Source organism: Saccopteryx leptura, chromosome 1 (assembly GCF_036850995.1).
Source record: "Saccopteryx leptura isolate mSacLep1 chromosome 1, mSacLep1_pri_phased_curated, whole genome shotgun sequence".
In the NCBI taxonomy this organism is placed as follows: domain Eukaryota; kingdom Metazoa; phylum Chordata; class Mammalia; order Chiroptera; family Emballonuridae; genus Saccopteryx; species Saccopteryx leptura.
In genome coordinates, this window is record NC_089503.1 from 8,616,588 (window position 1) to 8,637,606 (window position 21,019).

General features: G+C 59.5%; 1 protein-coding gene across 24 annotated transcripts in view; it reads left to right on the forward strand.

The window, feature by feature from the left end:
* Positions 1 to 21,019, forward strand: part of NRXN2 (neurexin 2) — a 115,962-nt gene that overhangs the window by 46,378 nt on the left and 48,565 nt on the right. For 10 of the 24 annotated variants that reach the window (XM_066359160.1, XM_066359301.1, XM_066359253.1 and 7 more), the window contains 8 exons: positions 3,932 to 4,093; positions 4,803 to 5,247; positions 9,560 to 9,946; positions 10,127 to 10,330; positions 16,428 to 16,454; positions 17,899 to 18,027; positions 18,434 to 18,815; positions 19,364 to 19,554. In XM_066359160.1, the coding sequence (XP_066215257.1) occupies positions 3,932 to 4,093; positions 4,803 to 5,247; positions 9,560 to 9,946; positions 10,127 to 10,330; positions 16,428 to 16,454; positions 17,899 to 18,027; positions 18,434 to 18,815; positions 19,364 to 19,554 (1,927 nt within the window). The remainder of the gene's footprint in view (positions 1 to 3,931; positions 4,094 to 4,802; positions 5,248 to 9,559; positions 9,947 to 10,126; positions 10,331 to 16,427; positions 16,455 to 17,898; positions 18,028 to 18,433; positions 18,816 to 19,363; positions 19,555 to 21,019) is intronic. The other 14 variants (XM_066359170.1, XM_066359308.1, XM_066359335.1 and 11 more) reach the window with 2 other exon arrangements.

Below are 21,019 nucleotides of genomic sequence, written 5' to 3' on the forward strand. Positions count from 1 at the left end.
CTATCCAGTCCACTCACGAGTTCAAAACACGTTCCCTCGTTCAATCTTATTTCCCCCCAAATAAGCCCCTTCCAAGGAGGCTGGTGACTGTCATCGCAGGAAACCGAGAAAGGCTCTGGGCGATGCCAGAGGGGAGTTCAGTCCTCCTCAGCCTTTCTTCCTGGGGCGTGTGGACAAGCAGTGCCCCTGGGGGCTCTGTGGCCAGGGCCTGGCTTCACATCCTAGCAGCCTGCCCAAGTAGGGTGCTGAGCAGAGCAGAAGAGAAGGTCAGTGGGGAGGTGGAGAGCCCACCCGGGCGGCAGGCGGCCCCTTGTGGCGCCTCCAGCCCCCCTCCCTGCTCCAGGGGAACAGAGCCTGGGCTCTGCGGCTGGGGGCTGAGCTCCTATGTGCTCGGTGCTCCCCACTGTCCTCCTTGACTGGGCGTGGCTCTTTCCTCCTGGTCCCCTCCGTCCCCACTCTGCCCGACCTGTCTGTGTTGAGTGGACTGGCTGAGTGGACCGGTATGGGTTGGGTGCAGAGTCCCTGCTGTGTCTCGGGGCCCTAGCCGTGGTCCTGATGATGACAAGGATGCTGGTTGGAATTGAGCCCGTCGGGACTTCCCCCACGGCCTCCAGTGGGGTGTGGTGTATGAGCAGGTGTGTCTGGGGTCCGTGATCAGTGCTGAGTGGGCAGAGGGAGTGAGCACGCTTGGGTCACCTTCTGGTGGGGCAGGTCTGAGTCTAACGCCCCTTCCCTGTCTACTACCACTCATAGACATCTGTCCTAGTGAGAGCCCCTCTCCCCTCCTCTGCAGGAAGGAGGCTTCTCCTGCCCGCGCCCACGGCTCTTCCACCTCCATCTCTGCTCCCCCCTGTCTCCCGGCCCGCACGCCTTCTCACTCCTCGCCAGCGGCTGTGTCCTCCCGCCTCTCCGGCCGGGCCGCCCGGCCGGGCCCTCTAACCCGCATGCGCCTTGGTGCAGTGGCTGTTCTGTGTTGCATGGCCCCGCCCCCTCCCCTGCCGGCCCTCCCCCTTCCAGAAGCTGCGCGGGGCGGGGGTTGGGGGGCAGGGGCATCATGAACCCCGAGGGTGGAGGGGGACAGGGGATTTGTTCCCCTGTTTCCGGCTTTTACTAACGAACCTGCCATTTTTGTGTCTGGACTTTGATTTGTCTGAGGGAACAGTTGGTTTTACTAATCTGTCATCTCCCTCCTTGCCTTCCCCAGAGACCTTCCTCCATCCCCCTGCCCTTGCTTCCTTTCCACCCAGTGCCCGTCCCCACTTTCTCTACCCCCCCAGGCTGCCCCTTCCTCCCTGCATCTTCTGATGCTACCCTCCTCCTGCCACCCTGTCCCCCCACCCCCCGGGCCAGGGCTGCTCTAAAAAAGTAGTTGTGAGTTGGGGGACAGACAGGAGGATGATTAAGGCTACCCTAGTCTGCTAGCGGGCACCACGTGGCCGTGACGTGTATAGAGCTGTGGGGGCCGGGGCAGGTGTGCACCCAGTCTGGAGGGACCTCCTCCCCAGTCCGGTCCTTCTAATTCTGAGAGGGCACAGGCAGGTGAGCTGGCCCAACGGGCTGGGCCGAACAGAGCCCACAGGGCGAAGAAGATGCCAGTTGCCGGTGCCCTGGCTTCTGGGGCTGGGGTGGAGGCCAGGTGAGTGTCTTAGGTGGACCAGAAGGCCGAGCATACTGACGGAGGCCAGAAGGACCTCCGCTGGGGGCTGGGAGGAGCGGTGCCTGGTTAGAGCAGTCTCGGCAGACTGGGGCTCTGTCCACCAAAGGCTCCTGAGGCAGGGGATTTATAGGTGGGACCCAGGCAGTGAGATTCAAATGTGATCCTGAGTCATAAAGTGACTTGATGTTCACCTATAATGACTCTGCTGTGTCCCTGGAGACTGGGCTGGGATTAGTGGGTCTACAGGGACACATCAGGACAGGTGTGCACCCTTTAGCAGCTGAGTGTCTGTCTGGGGTTACCACATGTAGCCTCAGGAACTAACTAGTGGCCCAGTTCAGGAGTGGAGGCGGAGGGCAGGATGGAATGGCATTTGTCCCAGAGAGACAGACCCTTTACCCTTCCACCCTCCCTGTCTTTGCCCCACCCCTGCAGCCCAGTCCCCTTCCCCCCTTCTCCAACCCCCTTCTGCCGGGTCTAATCTTGTCTGCATGTTTTTGTGACTAATACTTTGACCCTTCCCTTTTCTGCCCAGATCCCCACTTCCCAGCCTCGGGTGGGATGGAGGGAAGAAGAAATAAACATAATGACCAGCCCCCCCCTCAAAACCAGACTCAGAAGCTTTCACACTGCCCCCTTCCACAAAGATACCCCCTTACCATCTGTCCTTGAACCTGGTCCCCCCAGCACAAGGTTTGATGGTCCCCAGGAAGGGGCTCCTTTCGCCCGGCTTTGCTCAGCCCCTCTCCCGCTCACTGGGAGCCTCCAGCTTAGCACACGGGGGGGGGGGGGGCTCAAGCGTCCTGTGGGGGAGGTTCCCCTTGCTCCCATTCTGCTCATGTCTCTTAGGAGTTCCTAGCACCCACCTCTGCCCCCGTGACAGTGGGACACTGGAGACCAGTTGCTGGAAGATGGCTGGAGGCATGAGCAGATGGACTGGTATGGGTGGGGACATCAGTCTCCAGACTTTGCCAGCAGAGGGGTGCTGAAGCACTGTAGGGGAGTGGGGAGCAGGGTGAGCTGTGGCCTGTGGAAGCGCGTGTCTGCTTCCTGATGGCCTTTCAGAAACCTGCCTTCCTGGAGTGGGCTCTCATGGTCCCACAGACCTCGACTCTGCCTCACCACCTTGCTGGGTGTCTGGAGCCCTGATGGGCTATTCCTATGGGCTTCTCAGGGGCCAGGTGGGCACTTGCCTGGGGAGGTAGTTCAGGCACCACCTTGCTGGGCGTCTGGAGCCCTGGTGGGCTATTCCTATGGGCTTCTCAGGGGCCAGGTGGGCACTTGCCTGGGGAGGTAGTTCAGGAGTTCCCTGCCCCTGTCACGCCCCCTCACCCCCCAGTATCACTCTGTCTTTCCCAGGCCACTATTGAACCCTTCTCACCTCGTTGGAACACCAGACACTCCCCCATTCTTATCCGTCTTGCTTTTTCACTCAACTTTTCAGCCCTGGGTCAAGGGGTACCAGGAGGTTAGACCTCTGGCCCTCTGTTCTCTCTCTAACCTGGCCCCGACTCCCTAGAGCATGATGGTGGCATCAGTAGGGAAGACAGAGAAAGGAATAGGTAAAGTGTTGCCCTCTCCTTGGGAGACATGAGAGTGACCCGAGTCCAGAGGGACCTGGGGGTAGAGACAGACTCAGGAAAGGAGCGTAGTGGTGGGACTCAGCCCTGAAGGATGTTCCGCGTCCCCCAGGAAGTTCCAAGACTCCCCAGGAATATCTGAGTTCTCGATCCTCATGCCCTTGCTTTCTGCCTCCTCCCTGCTGGGCTAAGCCTGGAAGGACTCCTCAGCGCCCTGAAGGGGGAGCTGCAGGTGAGTCGAAGCCACCAAGTTCCCACGTGTTCTCTGCCACGTTGATGTGAGACCCGCTGAAATCCCATGTGGGTCCAGAGAGCACCTGCAGGAAGAGGGGGCTGAGGGTGCCATTTGCATCCCCCCTCCTGGAGCCCTGATCTGGGGTCCCCCTTCCATTCGGAGCCACTTCCAGGAACCAGTTCTTGGTGAGCACTTCAGTACCCTCCAGCCTCTGTCTGCTGAGCTGGGGGCGTGGGGCAGGCCTTAGCCCACCCTGAAACCATCAAATCTTGTGCTGCCTCCTTTCCCCACTTCCCTCTCTCCCCCCACTGTTCCTCCTCCGAGACAAGCAGACATAAAAATGGGGGGCCCCCTCCGCCCTCGCCCCCGGGCCCCTCCCTCGCCCAGCCCTCAGCTCTCCCCAGGGAGCTGATGCCGGCTGTCTCCTTGTCTCTCCCCCTCCCTCCCTGGGCCGGGCAGGTGACCATCTCGGTGGACGGGATCCTGACCACCACAGGCTACACGCAGGAGGATTACACCATGCTGGGCTCTGATGACTTCTTCTACATTGGGGGCAGCCCCAACACAGCTGACCTGCCGGGCTCGCCCGTCAGCAACAACTTTATGGGCTGCCTCAAGGACGTGAGTAGGGCTAGGGAAGGGCTGGGCCAGCCCAGGAAACCCTGGGCCCTGTCAGGGGGATGTGGTCTGACCAGGCCAGCTGCCTGGGGCCTCTGTGCCTCCTATGGTGGGAGACCTTCCCCCTTCAAAACCTAAGGCCGTCGGCTCCACTGAGAGGCTTCTCTTGCACTCCCGTGAGCCTTGGAAGTCCCCTGTCTTCTCAGAGGGTCCTCGAGGCAGCAGTTGGATATGGAGACCAGACCTCTGTGTTTGAGTCCCAGCCCTTCCGCTCACTAGCTCGGTGACCTTGGCGAGTCCCCTAGCCTGTCTAACTGTTAGATTCCACATCGGTATAATGAGTGGTCAGTGTCTCCTTCTTCAGGTGGGTGTGAGGAGCACACGAGAGTGTAACAGAAAGACTTGGCCAATTGGGAAATGTCAACCAGATGGTGGCTGTGATTGTCTTGCCATTCTTACGAATGGGTCCCTGTTCTAGTGCTGGACACTAGATGGGACAGATAGAATAGGGGGGCATGGCACTTGCTTGTTCACAGCCTCTGTGTGTGAAGTTCTACAACAAAGGCCAAGCCAGTGGACTGGTGGTGCTGAGCAGGGACCCCCGGGGCTGGGTGGCGGGGTCCCATGGCGCTGGCAGCTGCTGGGCAGGAGCGCCCAGGCCCTAAGCCGCTTCTGCTTCTTCATCCCTGCCTCTGTCCCCTGCCCCCTGCAGGTGGTCTACAAGAATAATGACTTCAAGCTGGAGCTGTCCCGCCTGGCAAAGGAAGGGGACCCCAAGATGAAGCTGCAGGGCGACCTGTCGTTCCGCTGCGAAGATGTGGCTGCTCTGGACCCCGTGACCTTCGAGAGCCCGGAGGCCTTCGTGGCGCTGCCCCGCTGGAGCGCCAAGCGCACCGGCTCCATCTCCCTGGACTTCCGCACCACGGAGCCCAATGGGCTGCTGCTCTTCAGCCAGGGCCGGCGGGCCGTGGCTGCAGCCGGCGCTGGCGGCCACAGCTCTGCCCAGCGGGCGGACTACTTTGCCATGGAGCTGCTGGATGGCTACCTCTACCTTCTGCTGGACATGGGCTCTGGGGGCATCAAGCTGCGGGCGTCCAGCCGCAAGGTCAATGATGGCGAGTGGTGCCATGTGGACTTCCAGAGGGACGGGCGCAAAGGTCAGGAGGCCTCCGGTCCCTTCTCTCACACTGGCCACTCCCGTCCCCCCGCCCTGCCATCCTCCCCAGGTCTCTGTCCTGCACAGTTCCCTGTACCCCTCCGTGCCATGCCCCTGCGTTCCTTCTCTAGCCCTCCTGGCCCCCTCCCGGTCACTCCTGCCGTGGTGCCCAGGCTGGAACGAGTATAGACTCGACAGACCTGGGTTCACAGCTCAGCGCCAGCATTCCCTGTGTGTGTAACTTCGGGCCTATCACTCAATCCCTTGCAGCCTCAGTTTCCTTATCTATAAAAAGAATCGATGCTTCAGGGTCAGCAGAGGAGAAGTTAGAGGACACTGTGAAAGCGTTAGCAGTGTCTCTGCAGAGCAGATATCTCACTCCCCTAAGAAACCTTCCCGGTCCCGCCTCCCTTCTGTCTAGATCCACTCTGCTTACCTCTATTCGCACACGTTAGAAATGTGTACGGAGGCCGGCTGCCCTCGGCGCTGTCCAGGGTGCTGGACTGGGGGAGCCGCGAGCGGAAGTCTTGGCTATCGTAGAGCTCCTGTGCTGCGGGGTGGGACGGTCCGTGGCCACCGGCGAGGACTCCCACACAGTGAAGCCGCAGGGCAGGGAGTGCCGAGGTCAGGCAGGTCTGATCTGAACCTTCTGTTGCTTTCTGCCACCCTCTCCCATCCTCTCCTTGTTTTCCGCCCCATTCATCTTGTTAAACACTAGAGGATTATCCGAGAAAGGGAGAACCGAGATGGATGAGAACTGACATTATCCAATTTAAGCACTTATCAATGTCAGCTCATTTGTGTGCTCCCCCAGCTGTCACCGCACTGGGCCTTTGAGTCTAGGTGGAGTGACCATTTGCCCACACACAGGGAGGCGGGGGCTCGGCCATGGCTTCCGGGAGAGTCCGCTTTCCACGGGCTGGCTGTTCCTTCCTCTCCCTTCCTCAGAGAAAGGCCGCCTTCCCTGGCCTTTATGGTAAATGGGTTCATCTCCTGGTTTTGTCCCATGATGTCCCCCGGGGTCCTCGCTTGCTGCCTCCTGCTGTTCCACGCAGGCGGCCAGTAGCTCTTCAGGGTGGCAGGCTGCTCCGGCTTGCACAGAACGCCTGGCCTTCTACTCCTCGTTGCCTTCAGGGAGCGCTCTTCAGAGCCTCATCTGGAACTCCAGAGCCCACCCACTCGGTCTGGCTGGTCCTTGGTCAGCCGGCTCTGTCTGGCCAGCTCTGGCCGTGTCCAGTGGCCCACATGTGTCTGTGCACACAAACATAAACTCGGGCAGTCATTCCAACACCACTCTTGGACCTTTTCCCTGGTTCAACAAACTGTGGTAAATGATACATAACATAAAACTTGCCATTGTAGCCATTTGAAGCATACAGTTTACTGGTATTAAGTAGCATATTTCCCCATGTATAAGACACATCCTTTTAAAAAGAAATTGGGGTCTGAAAACTGGGTGCGTCTTATACGGTGGTTATAGATTTTTTACTTGCATTTCCCGCTTTTTTTTGCGTGGGTGAGTTGTATGAATTTTATGATGAATAAAACTTGAGTTCAATAACTTTATGTAATACATTTAAAAAAAAAATTTCAGGCCCCAAAATTAAGGTGCGTCTTACACACAGGGAAATACGGTACATTCACATTATTGTTACAATCCCCACCACCATCCATCTCCAGAACATTTTCATTTTCCCAAATTGAACTTCTATCCCCATTAAACACTAACTCCCCGTGCCCCTCCCCCAGCCCCTGGCAACCACCATTCTACTTTCTGTCACTATGAGTATGACTACTCTGGGGACCTCATATAAGTGGAGTTATACAGTATTTGTCCTTTGGGTCTGGCTTGTGTCACTCAGCAGAATATTTTTTTTCTTTCTCTTTTTTTCAATGAGGGGAGGGGAGGCAGAGACAGACTCCTGCAAACACCCCAACTGAAATCCACCCAGTAAGCCCACTAGGGGGCAATGCTCTGCCCCTCTGGGGCATTGCTCAGTTACTGAGCTCTTCTTAGTGCCTGAGGCAGAGGCCATGGAGCCATCCTCAGTGCCTGGGGCCAACTTGCACCAATCGAGCCATGGCTGCAGGAGGGGAAGAGAGAGAGAGAGAGAGAGAGAGAGAGAGAGAGAGAGAGAGAGAAGCAAGAAGGGGAGGGATAGAGAAGCAGATGGGCACTTCTCCTGTGTGCCCTGACCGGGAATTGAATCCGGGACATCCACATGCCAGGCTGATGATGCTCTACTGCTGAGGCCAACTAGCTGGGGCCTCAGCAGAATATTGTCAAGGTTCATCCATGTCACAGCATATGCCAGCATCTCCTCCTTCCTTTTTATGGCTGAATAACATTCCATTGTGTGTTATATATCACAGTTTATTTCTCCATTCAGCCATTAATGAACATTTGAGGTATTCCCTTCCCATGTTGTAGACTGACCTTGGAGCAAGGCCCCTACTCGAGTTAATTTCCTCTTTCTCAGTAAAAGGTTTTTTTTTAAAAAAAAAATTTTAATTTAATTAATTTATTTTGTCACAGTGATAGAGTTAGAGAGAGGAACAGACAGGAAGGGAGAGAGATGAATGAGAAGCATCAATTCTTTGTTGCGGCACCTTAGTTATTCGTTGATTGCTTTTTCATATGTGCCTTGATGGGGGGGGGTGCTACAGCAGATTGAGTGACCCCTTGCTAGAGCCAGCGACCTTGGGTCCAAGTTGGTGAGCTTTGCTCAAATCAGATGAGCCTGCGCTCAAGCTGGCGACCTCGGGGTCTTGAACCTGGGTCCTCCACATCCCAGTCCGATGCTCTATCCACTGCGCCATCGCCCAGTCAGGCTCAGTAAAAGCTTTGAAGCTCCTACCCAATCCCAAACCTTTTCCTAAGACAAGCAGCTTCTCCTCCCAGAGAACTCTTACCCTTCAGGAGCTCCTTGCCTGGCCTCCTCTCCTGCTCCTGGCCGCCATCCTGTCTCACATGCTCCAGGAGTGGATCTGCCTGCCTATCTTGTCCCCGGGCCACAGAGGGGATCCAGGCTGGGGGTGGAGAAAGCAGGCCCTGGGGTGGAGAATGCTGCCTGGGTGGGCACTTTGGCTCTTCCCCTCACCTGCGGTGGTCTTTTGGATAGGTTCCCCAGTGTCTCGCAGGTTTATCTGCCATCTCAAAGTGGGATTGTGAAGGACTGATTTCATAGGGTTACTGTGAGACTTAATTAACACATTGTTGACTGCTCACAAGTTAACTTGTGTTTGCCCTTGCATTAGCTATTTCAATTTTTGAAACTCAGGATAATATAGGATTATTGTATTTGTGACTCTTTGCCCTGAGGGTTGAAGTTCGAAAAGCAGCACACGGTTCTATATTCCCATGCGGACTCCTTTTCCTCCCACGCCTCCAGGCGTGAGACCGCAACATCCAAGGTAGGGTAAACAACCACAGTGTCGAGCTGTCTAAACTTGGACCATCTTCTAACTGCTCGCAGTTTGAACATACATATCAAGGATATTGTAAAATCTTTCTTTGCTGTGTTCAATCCAACTAGAACATGTAAAAGTGTGCGTTTCAAAAGGAAAGTGCTGCGAAGCCAGATATATTTGCAAAATAGGTTGCGTATCATTACACGTCGGTGATTGCTATACAGTATACCGCACCAAAAAAAAAAAAAAAAAAAACCCTACTAAAATCTATAATATGTATAAAATATCATATGTAGCAGATATGTACAAAGTTTCATTTAAATTCATTATGTATAAATAAAGTACACTGAAGTTTATTTAGGTTGTTTCACTTTCATACTCAAATATGAAAAAATAGCCGGTGACATGAGATAACTTCTGCGTAAAATTGCCGGTCAACAATGTGTTAAGTAAAATGCTAACTGCTCGGCATATAGTCATAAACGCTCAGTCAGTGTCAGCGGGGAAAACCCTTTAGAGTCCAACCTTTCGGCATCCTGAGGGTTCTGTGCCTCTAGTTCTTGGGATGGCAGGGGAGAATGACCTGAGAATGATGCCTTCCTTTTGGGGTCTGTTCACCTCCTGAACATCTTGTGAGGACTCGCTGAGGTGGGGAGGGAGGGGTCTGGACATCACACTGCAGCTGGGCTGGGGCTGCTCCTGTGAGCTCCTGAACGTGGCAGTACCTTTGCCAGGCTGTATCAGAGCAGGCACGCGAGGCCGAGCCCCCCCCCCCCCCTGCTGCAGGGCGTGGGGTGGAGAGGCCCAGCTGCGAGCTCACTTGTCCTTTCCGGCCTGTGGCACCCCCCCCCCCGCCGGGACTGTGCTTTGCCCACTGAGGCTCACTCTGTTTGGATCCCTAGGTTCCATCTCGGTGAACAGCCGCAGCACCCCGTTCTTGGCCACTGGGGAGAGTGAGATCCTGGACCTGGAGAGCGAGCTGTACCTGGGCGGTCTGCCCGAGGCGGGGCGAGTGGAAATGCCCTTGCCCCCCGAGGTGTGGACGGCGGCGCTTCGGGCCGGCTACGTGGGCTGCGTGCGGGACCTGTTCATCGATGGGCGCAGCCGAGACCTTCGGGGCCTGGCCGAGGCGCAGGGGGCCGTGGGCGTTGCCCCCTTCTGCTCCCGGGAGACGCTGAAGCAATGCGCATCGGCCCCCTGTCGCAACGGGGGGCTCTGTCGAGAGGGCTGGAACCGCTTCGTCTGTGACTGCGTTGGGACCGGCTTTCTGGGGCGGGTCTGTGAGAGAGGTGAGGCCAGTCTTCATCCCAGGTGTCCCTGCCGCCCCTCCGCATGACCCTTCCTCTTCAGGGGGCCCCTCACAGACCGCCCGGGGCCTGTCCTCCCGGTAACGATGCTCTCGGTCTTCTCTCTCCCTCCACGGGCCTTTGCCTGTCCCCTGCTGCCCTCTCCCCCCACCCCTGGGGCAGAGGCCACGGTCCTGAGCTACGACGGCTCCATGTACATGAAGATCATGCTGCCGACTGCCATGCACACGGAGGCGGAGGACGTGTCCCTGCGCTTCATGTCCCAGCGGGCCTACGGGCTCATGATGGCCACCACCTCCAGGGAGTCGGCTGACACCCTGCGCCTCGAGCTGGACGGGGGCCAGATGAAGCTCACTGTCAACCTCGGTAACCACCCCACCCCGTGCTGCCGGCCCCTCCCCTGACCTTGCCTCTGACTCCCCCCGCCCCCTCTGTCTGGAGAAGCCGGTGGTGGCACCGGTGAGAATTGGGAAGTGGGGAGGGGCAGAGCCCCGGAGAGCTCCGGTCCCCGGTGAGGACGCACAGGGTAGGGTGGTGCTCTGCGCTCTCAGCAGCACTGTGTGGAGGTAGGGGCTGCCCTGGGCGCGGCCACACTGTCTGCCGGAGTGTGTGTGGGGCCTGGTAGCCGCCCTCCCTCGGTGCTCAGGTGGGTCTTGACGGCGTCCGGCCTGTGTACGCATACTCGCAGCAACAGCTCATTCTTGCTTGTTGCCTCATCCACTGGCTCATTCATGGCTCATTCATTTGGGGAGCACACGGGTACGGAGCCCGAGCTCAGTGCAGCAGCAGAGCCGGAGCGGAGGAGGGCCCGCCCCCTGCAGGCCGCCCGTCTGCTCTGCACCTAGAGAGCCCGTCTGTCTGTGCGCTTAGGGGCACGTGAAACACCTGATGCTTCGAGACACGGAATGGCATCTTCCTCTTGTTGGCTTTCGCGTCCGAGTCCCGTAGCTGCCCTGTGAGGACACCAGATCACCCGATGGGTGGTGTCGTCCCTATTTATAGATTGTGAAATTCATATATTGCCTTCTCCAACGTCACAAAGCTAGTGGTGGAGTGGGGTGTGGGAGCCCAGACTTGACCTTGGGTCATCTGCCTGCAGTGCAGTGCTTTTCTCGTGGCCTCCCACAGGGTGGGGGTGGAGGGGTGGACGGGGCCCTGGCCATCAGAGGGCCCTTGTCTCGTGGCCTCTCACAGGGTGGGGGTGGAGGGGTGGACGGGGCCCTGGCCATCAGAGGGCCCTTGTCCCTGCGCCTGCCCAGAGCGGGCCGCGGCTCCGCTTCGCCTGTCCTGTGGGCAGGACCGTCAGGCCCGCGGGGCAAAGAGGACACAGCGGGCTCACTCATTCATTTACTGTTCACGGGGCCCCTTGTACGTGCTGGGGGCATTCTGAACCTGGGTCTGCGGTCGTGGCTGAGACATCCCCACCCCCGCGGGGCTTTCAGCCAGGGACGCACGGGCAGTTAGAGGTCCTGAGCTGCCCAGGCTGGGGTCACATCTGTCCGTTTCAGACGAGGCTCTCTAAGTGTATCGACGTGTAGCACCCAAGGGCCTGCCATGCAGGAGAGGTCAGGCCCCTGCAGTCACTTGTGTCCCGGACCTCGGAAAAAAGTAGAGTTCTTCTGAGCAGAGTAGAAGTCTTGACTGGAGACAGCACAGAGCTTTGAGCTTCTGAATCTTTATCCGGAGCCTCATGCTACCCCCAGTCTCCAGGCCATTTGTGGGATGGACCAGGGCCTTGAGGACCCACCCTCTCTACCTTGTGAATTTATACTGGTTTTTCCTTCCCCCTCTTGGCCACCTGGCCTTTGTACTCCTAGGACAAGGATTTGCGGAGTAAGGTGGGAGCTGGGGGTGGGGCGGCGTGCAGATGGCCAGGGCCTCCGAGGGGCTCTAGGGTCCCTGGAGCTCGGCTTCTAACCGTGATCACAGCCCAGCAGACGTGGCGGGGCAGCGCTGCCAGGGAACACGGGGTCGGAGACACCTTGGGCCGGGGCTCTGTGGGTCTGCCCACACCCCCAGCACCCCAGAAATGGTCACAGGAAGAGGGCACCAGCCTAGGGCCCCGTGAGCGGGCCTGTGCCTCTCAGACTGCCCAGTCAGTGCACCCCGCCAAGGTCCCCCTCGCCCCAGGATGTGTGTGTTCTCCACGCGCCCAGCACAGGGCTCTGTGTGCCCGGCGGGGGCAGGGCGGCGAGACTCCAGGGCCTTCTGGTCGCAGGGAAGACAGGCCCTTCTTCCTCACCCGGACTCTCCTATGTCCTCTGCGAAGAGGCTCGGTTTCCTCTAGATTAGACAGGAGTCGGCGTCCTGGGCCTGAGAAATGTACTCTGCATGTCCTCAGGACCTTCCCCTCTTAGGACCCATCACTCCTTCCCGTGGGCATGTCTTTCTGTCTGTGTCACATACACACTTAGAGGACAAAAGGGCCCTCAGGCCAGTAGCCAGCAGCGCGGTCCTCCTGCCTCTCTCACCCTGGGCTGGGCCCCATCCACAGAGATGCCGTCTCTAACACGGCTCATGACAAGCTGTGGCCAAATGCTTGGTGCAGACACACGTGTCCACAAACCCCGAGTGATGCACAGCTAGGGAGGCGTGTGGCCGCCATGTGGCCGCCGTGTGGTCGCACAGACACGCGGGTTGCCCTCAGCCAGCCGCCCAGCCTTGGGCTGTGACGGGAAGAGCCCTGGGCCTGGGGCCCAGGTCTGGGTTCGAGCCCTGGTACCCTTGACTGCTGGGTAAGTCCTTCCTTCTCTCTGAGCCTCTGCTTTCTGCTCTGTCAAACGGAGACAAGAATCCTTGCTCTGCTTACTCTCTGGGATGGTTTTGAGGCTCAAATGGAATAACGGGAGTGAACATATTATGCAGATGCAAGACACATGTGCAGCGTCCCCCGCCTTCTTGAGGGAACATTGTGCTGGATACGGATGTAAGCTTAGAGCCAGGCTGGGGGCTGGCTTCCTTCCACATTGCGTGAGCCCACCTCATGACCCCTATTCTGATCCCCATCCTGCTTGCTCCACAGGGCCCGTAGGGCCTCACAGACAGGCAACACCATGGAGGCCCCCAGGCCCGGGCCGGAGTCACTTCTGGGGAGTGGAGAGAAGACGGTGGGGCTTGGTCTCTGGCCCCGTGGTCTCATCCTGCAGGAAGGGAAGCCAGCCTCATGCAGGCCACTCGTCGGGATCTCGGTGGAGTGACGCGGATGTGGGAGGAGGGCGCGCTCTGCCGGCGACCACTTCAGTGGGCCGGCTTGGAGGAGGCACGGAGTGTCTGTCTCAGGAGACGGGGTGTTCTCTAGGCCAGAGAGGCCCCGAGGCCACTGCTCCCTCTTCCAGGCAGAGGAGGCCAGAGAAGCTGGACGGTGCCTCCTGCCCCTTCCCCTGGCCTCCAGTGCGTCTGCAGCCCCTGAGCAGAATGGTTACTACTCTCTGACCCTAGAGGATCATGGAGTCCTCTGGCTTCCTCACCTGCTCCAGAGTGACCTCTGTTCCTGGGTTCCTTCTGCCCAGCGCATGGCCCCTGGTGCCCCTACCCAGCCTGGCCTCCCGTCCCGTCTCACCCTCCCTGGAGTTCCCTCCACCAGGTGTACCCATGTGGTCCCAGCTGTCAGCGAGCCGACAGGAAGGGTGCGTTGAGATGAAGGAATCTTAGAGCTGGGGGTGGGCTTAGAGGTCACCTTCTGCAGCCCGTCCCCACGTGTGGATCCTCTGTGCCTTCTCCCACTGCCAGGCCGCTCTCCGCCTGGGCTCAGACTCAGCCTTCCACGGCAGGGGCCCCTCCTCTCTGAGATGACTTCTAATCATTGCGCCGACCCTCCTGGTGGCAGCCTCCCCTTCTGAAATCCCCACTTGTGGACCTAGTTCTGCCCTCTTGAGCCGTACAGAGAAAATCCAACTCTCGTTCATGTTGTAAGCCAGGCTGAATACACATTGCATCCCAAAATCTAGTCCCTGGGTCGTGGGAGGACACCTTGTTCCCACCTGGGGCTGGTCAGTGGCTCTCGAGCTCCCTCTGTTGGCGGGGCTCCTGGGGCAGCCGCTCTGAATGAGAGCCGCACGGGGAGTGCGCACTGCCCCTCTGCACCATCACCTCTGAGATGAGGTCCTGGCCAGCGGGCTCCTGAGGCTCCTTGCATAGAAGCCTCCCCCACCCTGCACCCCCCTCTGATCTGGGGGGGCTGGGGGTGGGTGGCAGGGCGTCAGATGGGGCACAGGAAGCCCGGGTTCTTTCCCTGAGTTCCTTCCCATGCAGATGACTTCTTCCCACACGTCCCCTCACACATTCGTATCCTCAGCCTGGCCTCTCTGTTCAGCCAGGGCCTCGGTGAGTCTGTGCAGACCAGGCATTTCTGTCCACTCCCTGGACTCGAGGCACAGGTTACTTGCTAGTCGCTGTCCCCGAGCTGTGCCCTGGGCAGGGAGGTGCCTGGAGAGAGTTTCTCCCTTGTGAGCAGCTCCTGCCCCCCGCCCCGCCCCCGTGGGGCTGGCTCCCTCCTGGGATGCCCATCTTCAGCGGGTGTTTGTTCTCTTCCAACCCCACTGGACCGGGGGTGGGGGGGGGCTTGTCACTGAGAGTGTCGTCACCGCAGAGGGTGGGTCTGGAGCTGACACGTCTTCTCCGGACAGATGACCCCCATTTCTGGTGCTGCCCTGCTGAGGAGGGGAACGAATTGCGCTCTACCCTGGGCCCTTTCCCCAGTGGAGTCAGCCTGCCCTTCCAACCCCCTTTTTTCTTTTTTGGACCCTTCATTGGTGAAGATTCTGCTGGCCCCGAGAGAGCCCCGTGACCTGACTCCAGGCCTGGCACCCTCTCCCCTCTCCCCTCTCCTTCCTTTCCCCTCTGTCCGGCTGCTTCTCCCTCCCTCTGCTCCCCCTTTTCTTCCTCTTTTCTCTCTGCCCCTCTCTGTCTCCTTCCTCTTTCTGGGACTTCTGACTTCCTCCTGTTTCTGTTCCCTGACCTTCTGATCTCTGCCCTCCCTTGGTGCCGGGTTGGGGTGCAGGGTCCCGGCCGCTCCCCCCACTCTTCTGCTGTGGTTGACGACGCGTGTGGAGCTCAGCTGTACTACCCGAGGGGCCCATGTCCCCCAGAGCCACAGGGAACCTGTTTACCTCCACTGCAGGAACCTTCAGGGCCCAGGGGATGGCAGGTGTCCCTACGCCCCTTTGCTTCTTAGTGTCTGGGGTTCTGGGCAGAGCCTGTTCTGGCAGGAGCCACAGGAGGACGGGATGTTGCTGTTAACTGAGGAGGGGGCACTGTCCCCCCCGAAGGGCAAGGGACAGCCCAGGGAATGCTTGCTTCTTGCTCCCAGCTCAGGATCCTCTTGTGCAAGCCCCTCAACATGGTGGAGGGGAGGGGGGCTGAGGCTCAGAGAAAGGATCTGCCCAGGCCCATGATGAGATGAGGACCCAGCTCTTCTGCCTCCTGGTGCAGGACTTGCTGCAGCTCCCGGGTGTCGGGTCTGAAGGAATGGTGCAGACATTCAGGGCCCTGAGCCCCAACTCCACAGGCCTCTAGCGCTCTGTACCCTCTGCAAGGCTGGCTAGCTGGCATGTCATGGGTAATGTCCCACCAGGGGGACGGCCAGAGGCCCTGGCCCCAGGCTGCAGCTGTGTAGGCAGTGTGGCTTCTGACCCTGTGGGGCATGTGGAGCTTGGAAATGGAGGACAGCACCCCCGGGGCTGGGGCCGGGGACGTGCTTACGGTGCCCACTGTCCCTGACTGGCTGTGTCCTCAGAAGCCATACTTTGGGGGCCTCAGTGTCCCCGTCTGCGAGGCTGTGGCTCCTTGTAGGAAAACAGGTTAATACCAGTTCCTCTTCAGGGTGAGGGCCCCCTGGGCCCCTAGTAACGGCCCGGCAGCTTCCAGGTTGGGCAGGGTGGAAGGAAGGTTCCTGGAGAGGTGGTGGCGGCCCCCTGGGACTGTGGGAGGTCCGTGGCCACGGGAAGGGGGCCTGGGGCAGACCCCTCCATTTAGCTCAGAGCCCAGAGGGCATGGGAGTGACGTGTCACAGCCTGGGCTCTGAGCAGGGAGTCGTCCCAGAGCAGGGGACGTAGGGACTCTGGCCTGCCCCACGCGTCTCCCTCTCAGAGATGAGGAGATGTTGGGTTGGTCAAGCCCTTTGTCCCCCGGTGACCCCCTGTACGCTGAGGTTCCCAGGGTGCCCATCTCCCTCAGACAGGAGAGGCCTGGGCCCTTCTGAGAGGGGAGAAGGAAGCCCTCTTCCTGTCACCTGACTGCCCTGCCTCCCAGCCTGGGGGAGGAGTGGATCCCCTTGGGGGCAGGAGGCACAGGGTTACAGCTGAGGAAGGGGAGAGGGCACCTGGGCACGCGTGGTCCCCGGAAAGTGGCCCTGGGGGAACCCCGCCCGCAGACACCCCTCCCTGTGAAGGATGTAAAAAAAAAAAAAAACTTGTTCTGCCTTTTTGTCTCCCCTCCCCCTCTGCCCGCCCCATGGCCCCCCCAGACTGCCTGCGTGTCGGCTGCGCACCCAGTAAGTGGCTTCCCTCTTCTTCTGCAGAGCCCCAAGGGGCTTGGGATGCTGGACAGTGGGGGACGGTGGGGGGGGGAGAAGCCTTCATCACTGGCTTGTATGGGGGGGTGGGCAGCGGGTGGGGGGGCAGAGTGGTGTGGATGGCGGCAGCGTGGTTGTGGAGGGCAGGACGGACAGACGAAGTCAAACCAGGGAGAGTCTGTGGAAGTTTGGGAGTCAGCATGCTCACTGGGTCTGGGGAAAGGAAGGCCAGGAGTCGTCATCATTTCAAGTCCTCGGGAGGGTGGGGCAAAGTCTTGGTGGCACCTGCAGCAGAAGGGTCCGCCCCCCCCCCCATGAGCAGGAAGGGGTGGGCGAGGCTAAGGTATTTTGCTGCATCTCCAGAAGCGGCCACAAGGGGGAGGGCGAGGCACGCCAGAAAGAAGAAGAGGTGGCTTAAGGTCCGTGGAGTTGAGGATGGTCGGGCCTCAGAACAGCCCTCCCCAGCTCCTGTGTTGGGGTAGGGGCTAGGCTGAGTTTCTGCCAAGTGGGGGTGCTTTCAGAGGTGACAGTGAGGCTTTCTGCAGCAGTGACAAGGAGAGTGATTGTGGACATTGCTGAGCATCCCGGTGTGCAGGGCTCCATGCTGTCTCCGAGTGGTTCCTCGTGGTGTGCCGTGAGGTCATGTAGGAGAGCACAGGGCACGGCAGGCGGAGGCAGAGGGACTGTGCTGAGCGCGTCTCTGCGTGTTCAGCTCCCGTGTGCCTATGTGTGGTGAGCCCTGCTCCCTGCTGGCATGAGCGCTGGGGGGCCCAGGGGTGACCTGGGACTGCTTCAGGGTACCACTCTAAAGAGAAATATTTTTGTTTTAGACTTGGGAGCAGATAATCCCGGTCTTGAATATAAATGGTCATAATTTCTCAAAACCATTCCCCTCTCTGGCCATGCTGAATGAGCCGTGAGTGGGTGCATGGCGGGGTTTGGAGTTAACCGGTGTGTGAGAAGGCACCCGGGTCCCTGTGAAGATGGGGAGGTGTGTGTCTACGTGGAGGTTCTGCTGCCAGCCGTGCAGCTGTGGGTGCATGGCGAGGCTCTGTGCTGTCAGAAGCTGTAGGTCTGTGCATGCACGCAGGGAACTGAGCTGCTGGCTACACACAATGACACCGAAGGTCGTTGGCGACTCGGGGACGAGTGTGTCGGTTGTCACACGTGACTGTCTGCGTGCAGAGCCTCAGGGCACGACTCCAGAGACACAAGGCACATCAATGCTCTTCAAATGGCAACTCTGGATATTGTACAAAGTTGGCAGTACCTGAGTGTGTCTGGATGTGTAAAAAGCTCTGTTCATGTGAGTGTGAGAATCTGTGTGCCTGGGTGAGGGGCCCAGCCAAATGCGTGTCCTAGGTGAGTGTGAAGCTACGTGCCCCGAGGGGCGTTTCCAGGTGCCATGCTCACTCCCCCCTTGGTGCCGCAGGTAAAGGCCCCGAGACCCTCTTTGCGGGGCACAAGCTCAATGACAACGAGTGGCACACAGTGAGGGTGATGCGGCGTGGCAAGAGCCTGCAGCTGTCTGTGGACAACGTGACTGTGGAGGGTGAGTGGTCTGGGGCCAGGGAGGTGGGCACGGCTCTGGTGACCTGTGCTTGGCCTGGTTCTTCCGAGTGCCCAGCCCAGGGCAGCGTTCCATTACACCGCTGCTGGCACCTCTCCCGGAGGGGTGTCATACTGTGGGAGGCCTGGGCCCCAGGGACCAGTTCAGCTCCCTGCAGACACATGTCCCTGGGCGCCTGTCAGCCCGGGACTAACCATCCCCACTGCGTTTCCTGGGCCCAGGGGCTGTGCTTGCTGTCAGCACCGGCCTGAGGTTGTTTGCTGGTGCCTTTCCCGTATGGCCCTTGTGCGGAGGGGAAACTCCTGGGGACCCAAGGCCCAGCATCAGGAATGACCCTGCAGTCTGTGCCGCAAAGCCACCCCCCTCATCTGTCTCCTATCCCAAGCAGGACAGATGGCAGGAGCCCATACGCGGCTGGAGTTCTACAACATCGAGACGGGCATCATGACGGAGCGGCGTTTCATCTCCGTGGTGCCCTCCAACTTCATCGGGCACCTGAGCGGGCTGGTGTTCAATGGGCAGCCCTACATGGACCAGTGCAAGGATGGGGACATCACCTACTGCGAGCTGAATGCCCGCTTCGGCCTGCGTGCCATCGTGGCCGACCCTGTCACCTTCAAGAGTCGGAGCAGCTACCTGGCCCTGGCCACGCTTCAAGCCTACGCCTCCATGCACCTCTTCTTCCAGTTCAAGACCACTGCCCCCGACGGGCTGCTCCTGTTCAACTCGGGCAACGGCAACGACTTCATCGTCATCGAGCTGGTCAAGGGGTGAGGCGCCGGGCACTGCACTGCTGTCGAGGAAAGGGGCCTCCCTCCCTGCTGGCTGAGGTGTGGCTGAGCTGTCTAATCCCCCCCAGCAACCACAGGGCAGAAACGAGGTCCCCAGCCGCCGGCCAGGACGGCAAAGCAGCACCCTGTTCTTCCACCCTGGTGACCCGCCACTTCCTTCCTTGCCAGGGGCTTTCCGGTTTTATCTGTTCTCCAGCCACTGTGCTGACCTGGGTTCTCCGGTCCTCTCTGCAGGCAGAAGACAGGGCCGTGCCCCAGGGGCCTCTCTACCCTAGAACTGCTCTGTCCCTGACCCCAGGGGACCCTGCTGCCCCCACAAACCTTTCCCCTACCCGCTCTGCTATGGCCCTCCCTCTCCACATTCTCCCCATGAGCAGAGTCCTCATGCCATTGGTTGGGGTCTCTCCCCGTGAGGTCTCCCACTCTGTCCCTTCCTCCTGTGGCACCTCGGACCCCAGCCAGCTGCAGCTCCGCCTCGCCAGCACCGCCCCACCTTGACCCGGTGTCTCCTCCCTCCTGTGGGGCAGGTACATCCACTACGTGTTTGACCTGGGGAATGGCCCGTCCTTGATGAAGGGGAACTCAGACAAACCGGTCAATGACAACCAGTGGCACAACGTGGTGGTGTCCAGGGACCCGGGCAACGTGCACACACTCAAGATCGACTCCCGCACTGTCACACAGCACTCCAATGGCGCCCGGAACCTCGATCTCAAAGGTGGGGCCCGGGGCCTCTGCAGAAGGCCTGGCCCTGGACCAGACCCCCCCTGGGCCCCGCGGGAGCACCCCGTGCTGGGTGTTCTTCCACCAGCACAACCCTCCCTCCTCTGAGGCCCCGGTCCCCCCTCCTCCCTGTTTCCCACCGGGTCCAGTCTGGCTGTTTCCTGTCAAAGGTCCGCTCGCCTCTGCGAGGCTGCCCTCTGAGCACTGGAGGCCTGGCCACAGGCTGTGTCTCCCAGGGAGCTTGGTGGCCTTACTCTAAAGCTCGGAGTAGGTAGCCCAGGCCCCCAAAGTCCTCTTGGTCCTCTGAGGTTGAGAAACCTGCCTGGATGAGAGGCTGGAGACTAGACATGGAATTCATTCCCCGCTTGGAGAAATGGAAACAAGTTTCTCAAGACTGGGGGACTCAGCATCGGGCAGCTGCCTCTCCTGGGAGGGGCGGGAGGGGCAGTGGTGAGGGGAGCAGCGTTGGTGGGTCCCTGCGTGCTGCCCTGGTCGTACCCTTTGGGCCTTGCTGGGCTGGCTCTGCGGACTGTTCTCGTATCCGGGCTTCCCTGGTGGGCTCAGCATCACACCAGGGCCCCCCACTCCCCAGGGCCTCCTCAGTAGCTACCCAAGGAGTTATTACCAGCTGCGAGAAGGCGTGGTTCAGAAAGCTGGGAAGAGGGGGAGGAGCCTAGAAACTGGGGTGTTGGGACGGGGTGAGGACGATGCCTGCGGCTATACAGGAGCCCAGTGGGGCAACGTGGGCGACTTCTTTCATATGCTTAGAGAAGCCCTCAGTTCCTTAGGGACCCTGGGGTGTCAGTGTGGGACCCCGGGGTGTCAGTGTGACTCAGGCTGTCCGAGCTTGAGGAGGAGCCTCAGAGACCATTGAATTCTTTCCCCGCTTGGAGAAATGGAAACAAGTTTCTCAAAACAAGATGGTTTGTCTGAAGTCACCAAGTGAGCAGATAGCGGAGCTGGAACTGGGAGCTTGGTCGGATCTTGGGCCAAATCTTGGGGCACGGGGCTGCCAATTCTCCTGGCTCCCAGAAGGGGGCGATGCATCCCAGAGAACCCACAGTGGCAGCCAACCTGCGGTGGTCTGGGCCTGTCTTATGATGCACAGAGCCTATGGGCCAGCACAGCGGGGCTGCCCTGTGCCTTGCTGAGGCCCTGCTCTGGGCTGGCCCAAGCCTCCAGGGAGTCAGGTGTGAGGCGGCCAGGCAGTGATGTGGGACCAGGTGTTCCTGAGGAGAACTTCCCAGTGTCACCCAGAGCGTCCAGGCCCAGCCTTAGTGGTTGGGGGGGGACGAGGCCGGGCTTAGAATCCCCTAGAAGAGAACTCAGAGTAGGGAGAGGCTGGGGGAGGCTGGGCGAGGCCTGGAGGCTTCGGAAGGAGAGGGAGCGGGGTGGAGGGGGTTGGGGTGGCACATCTATGAAAGGCCCTGATTACAGGCCGGAACTGGACTCCGGTGTGT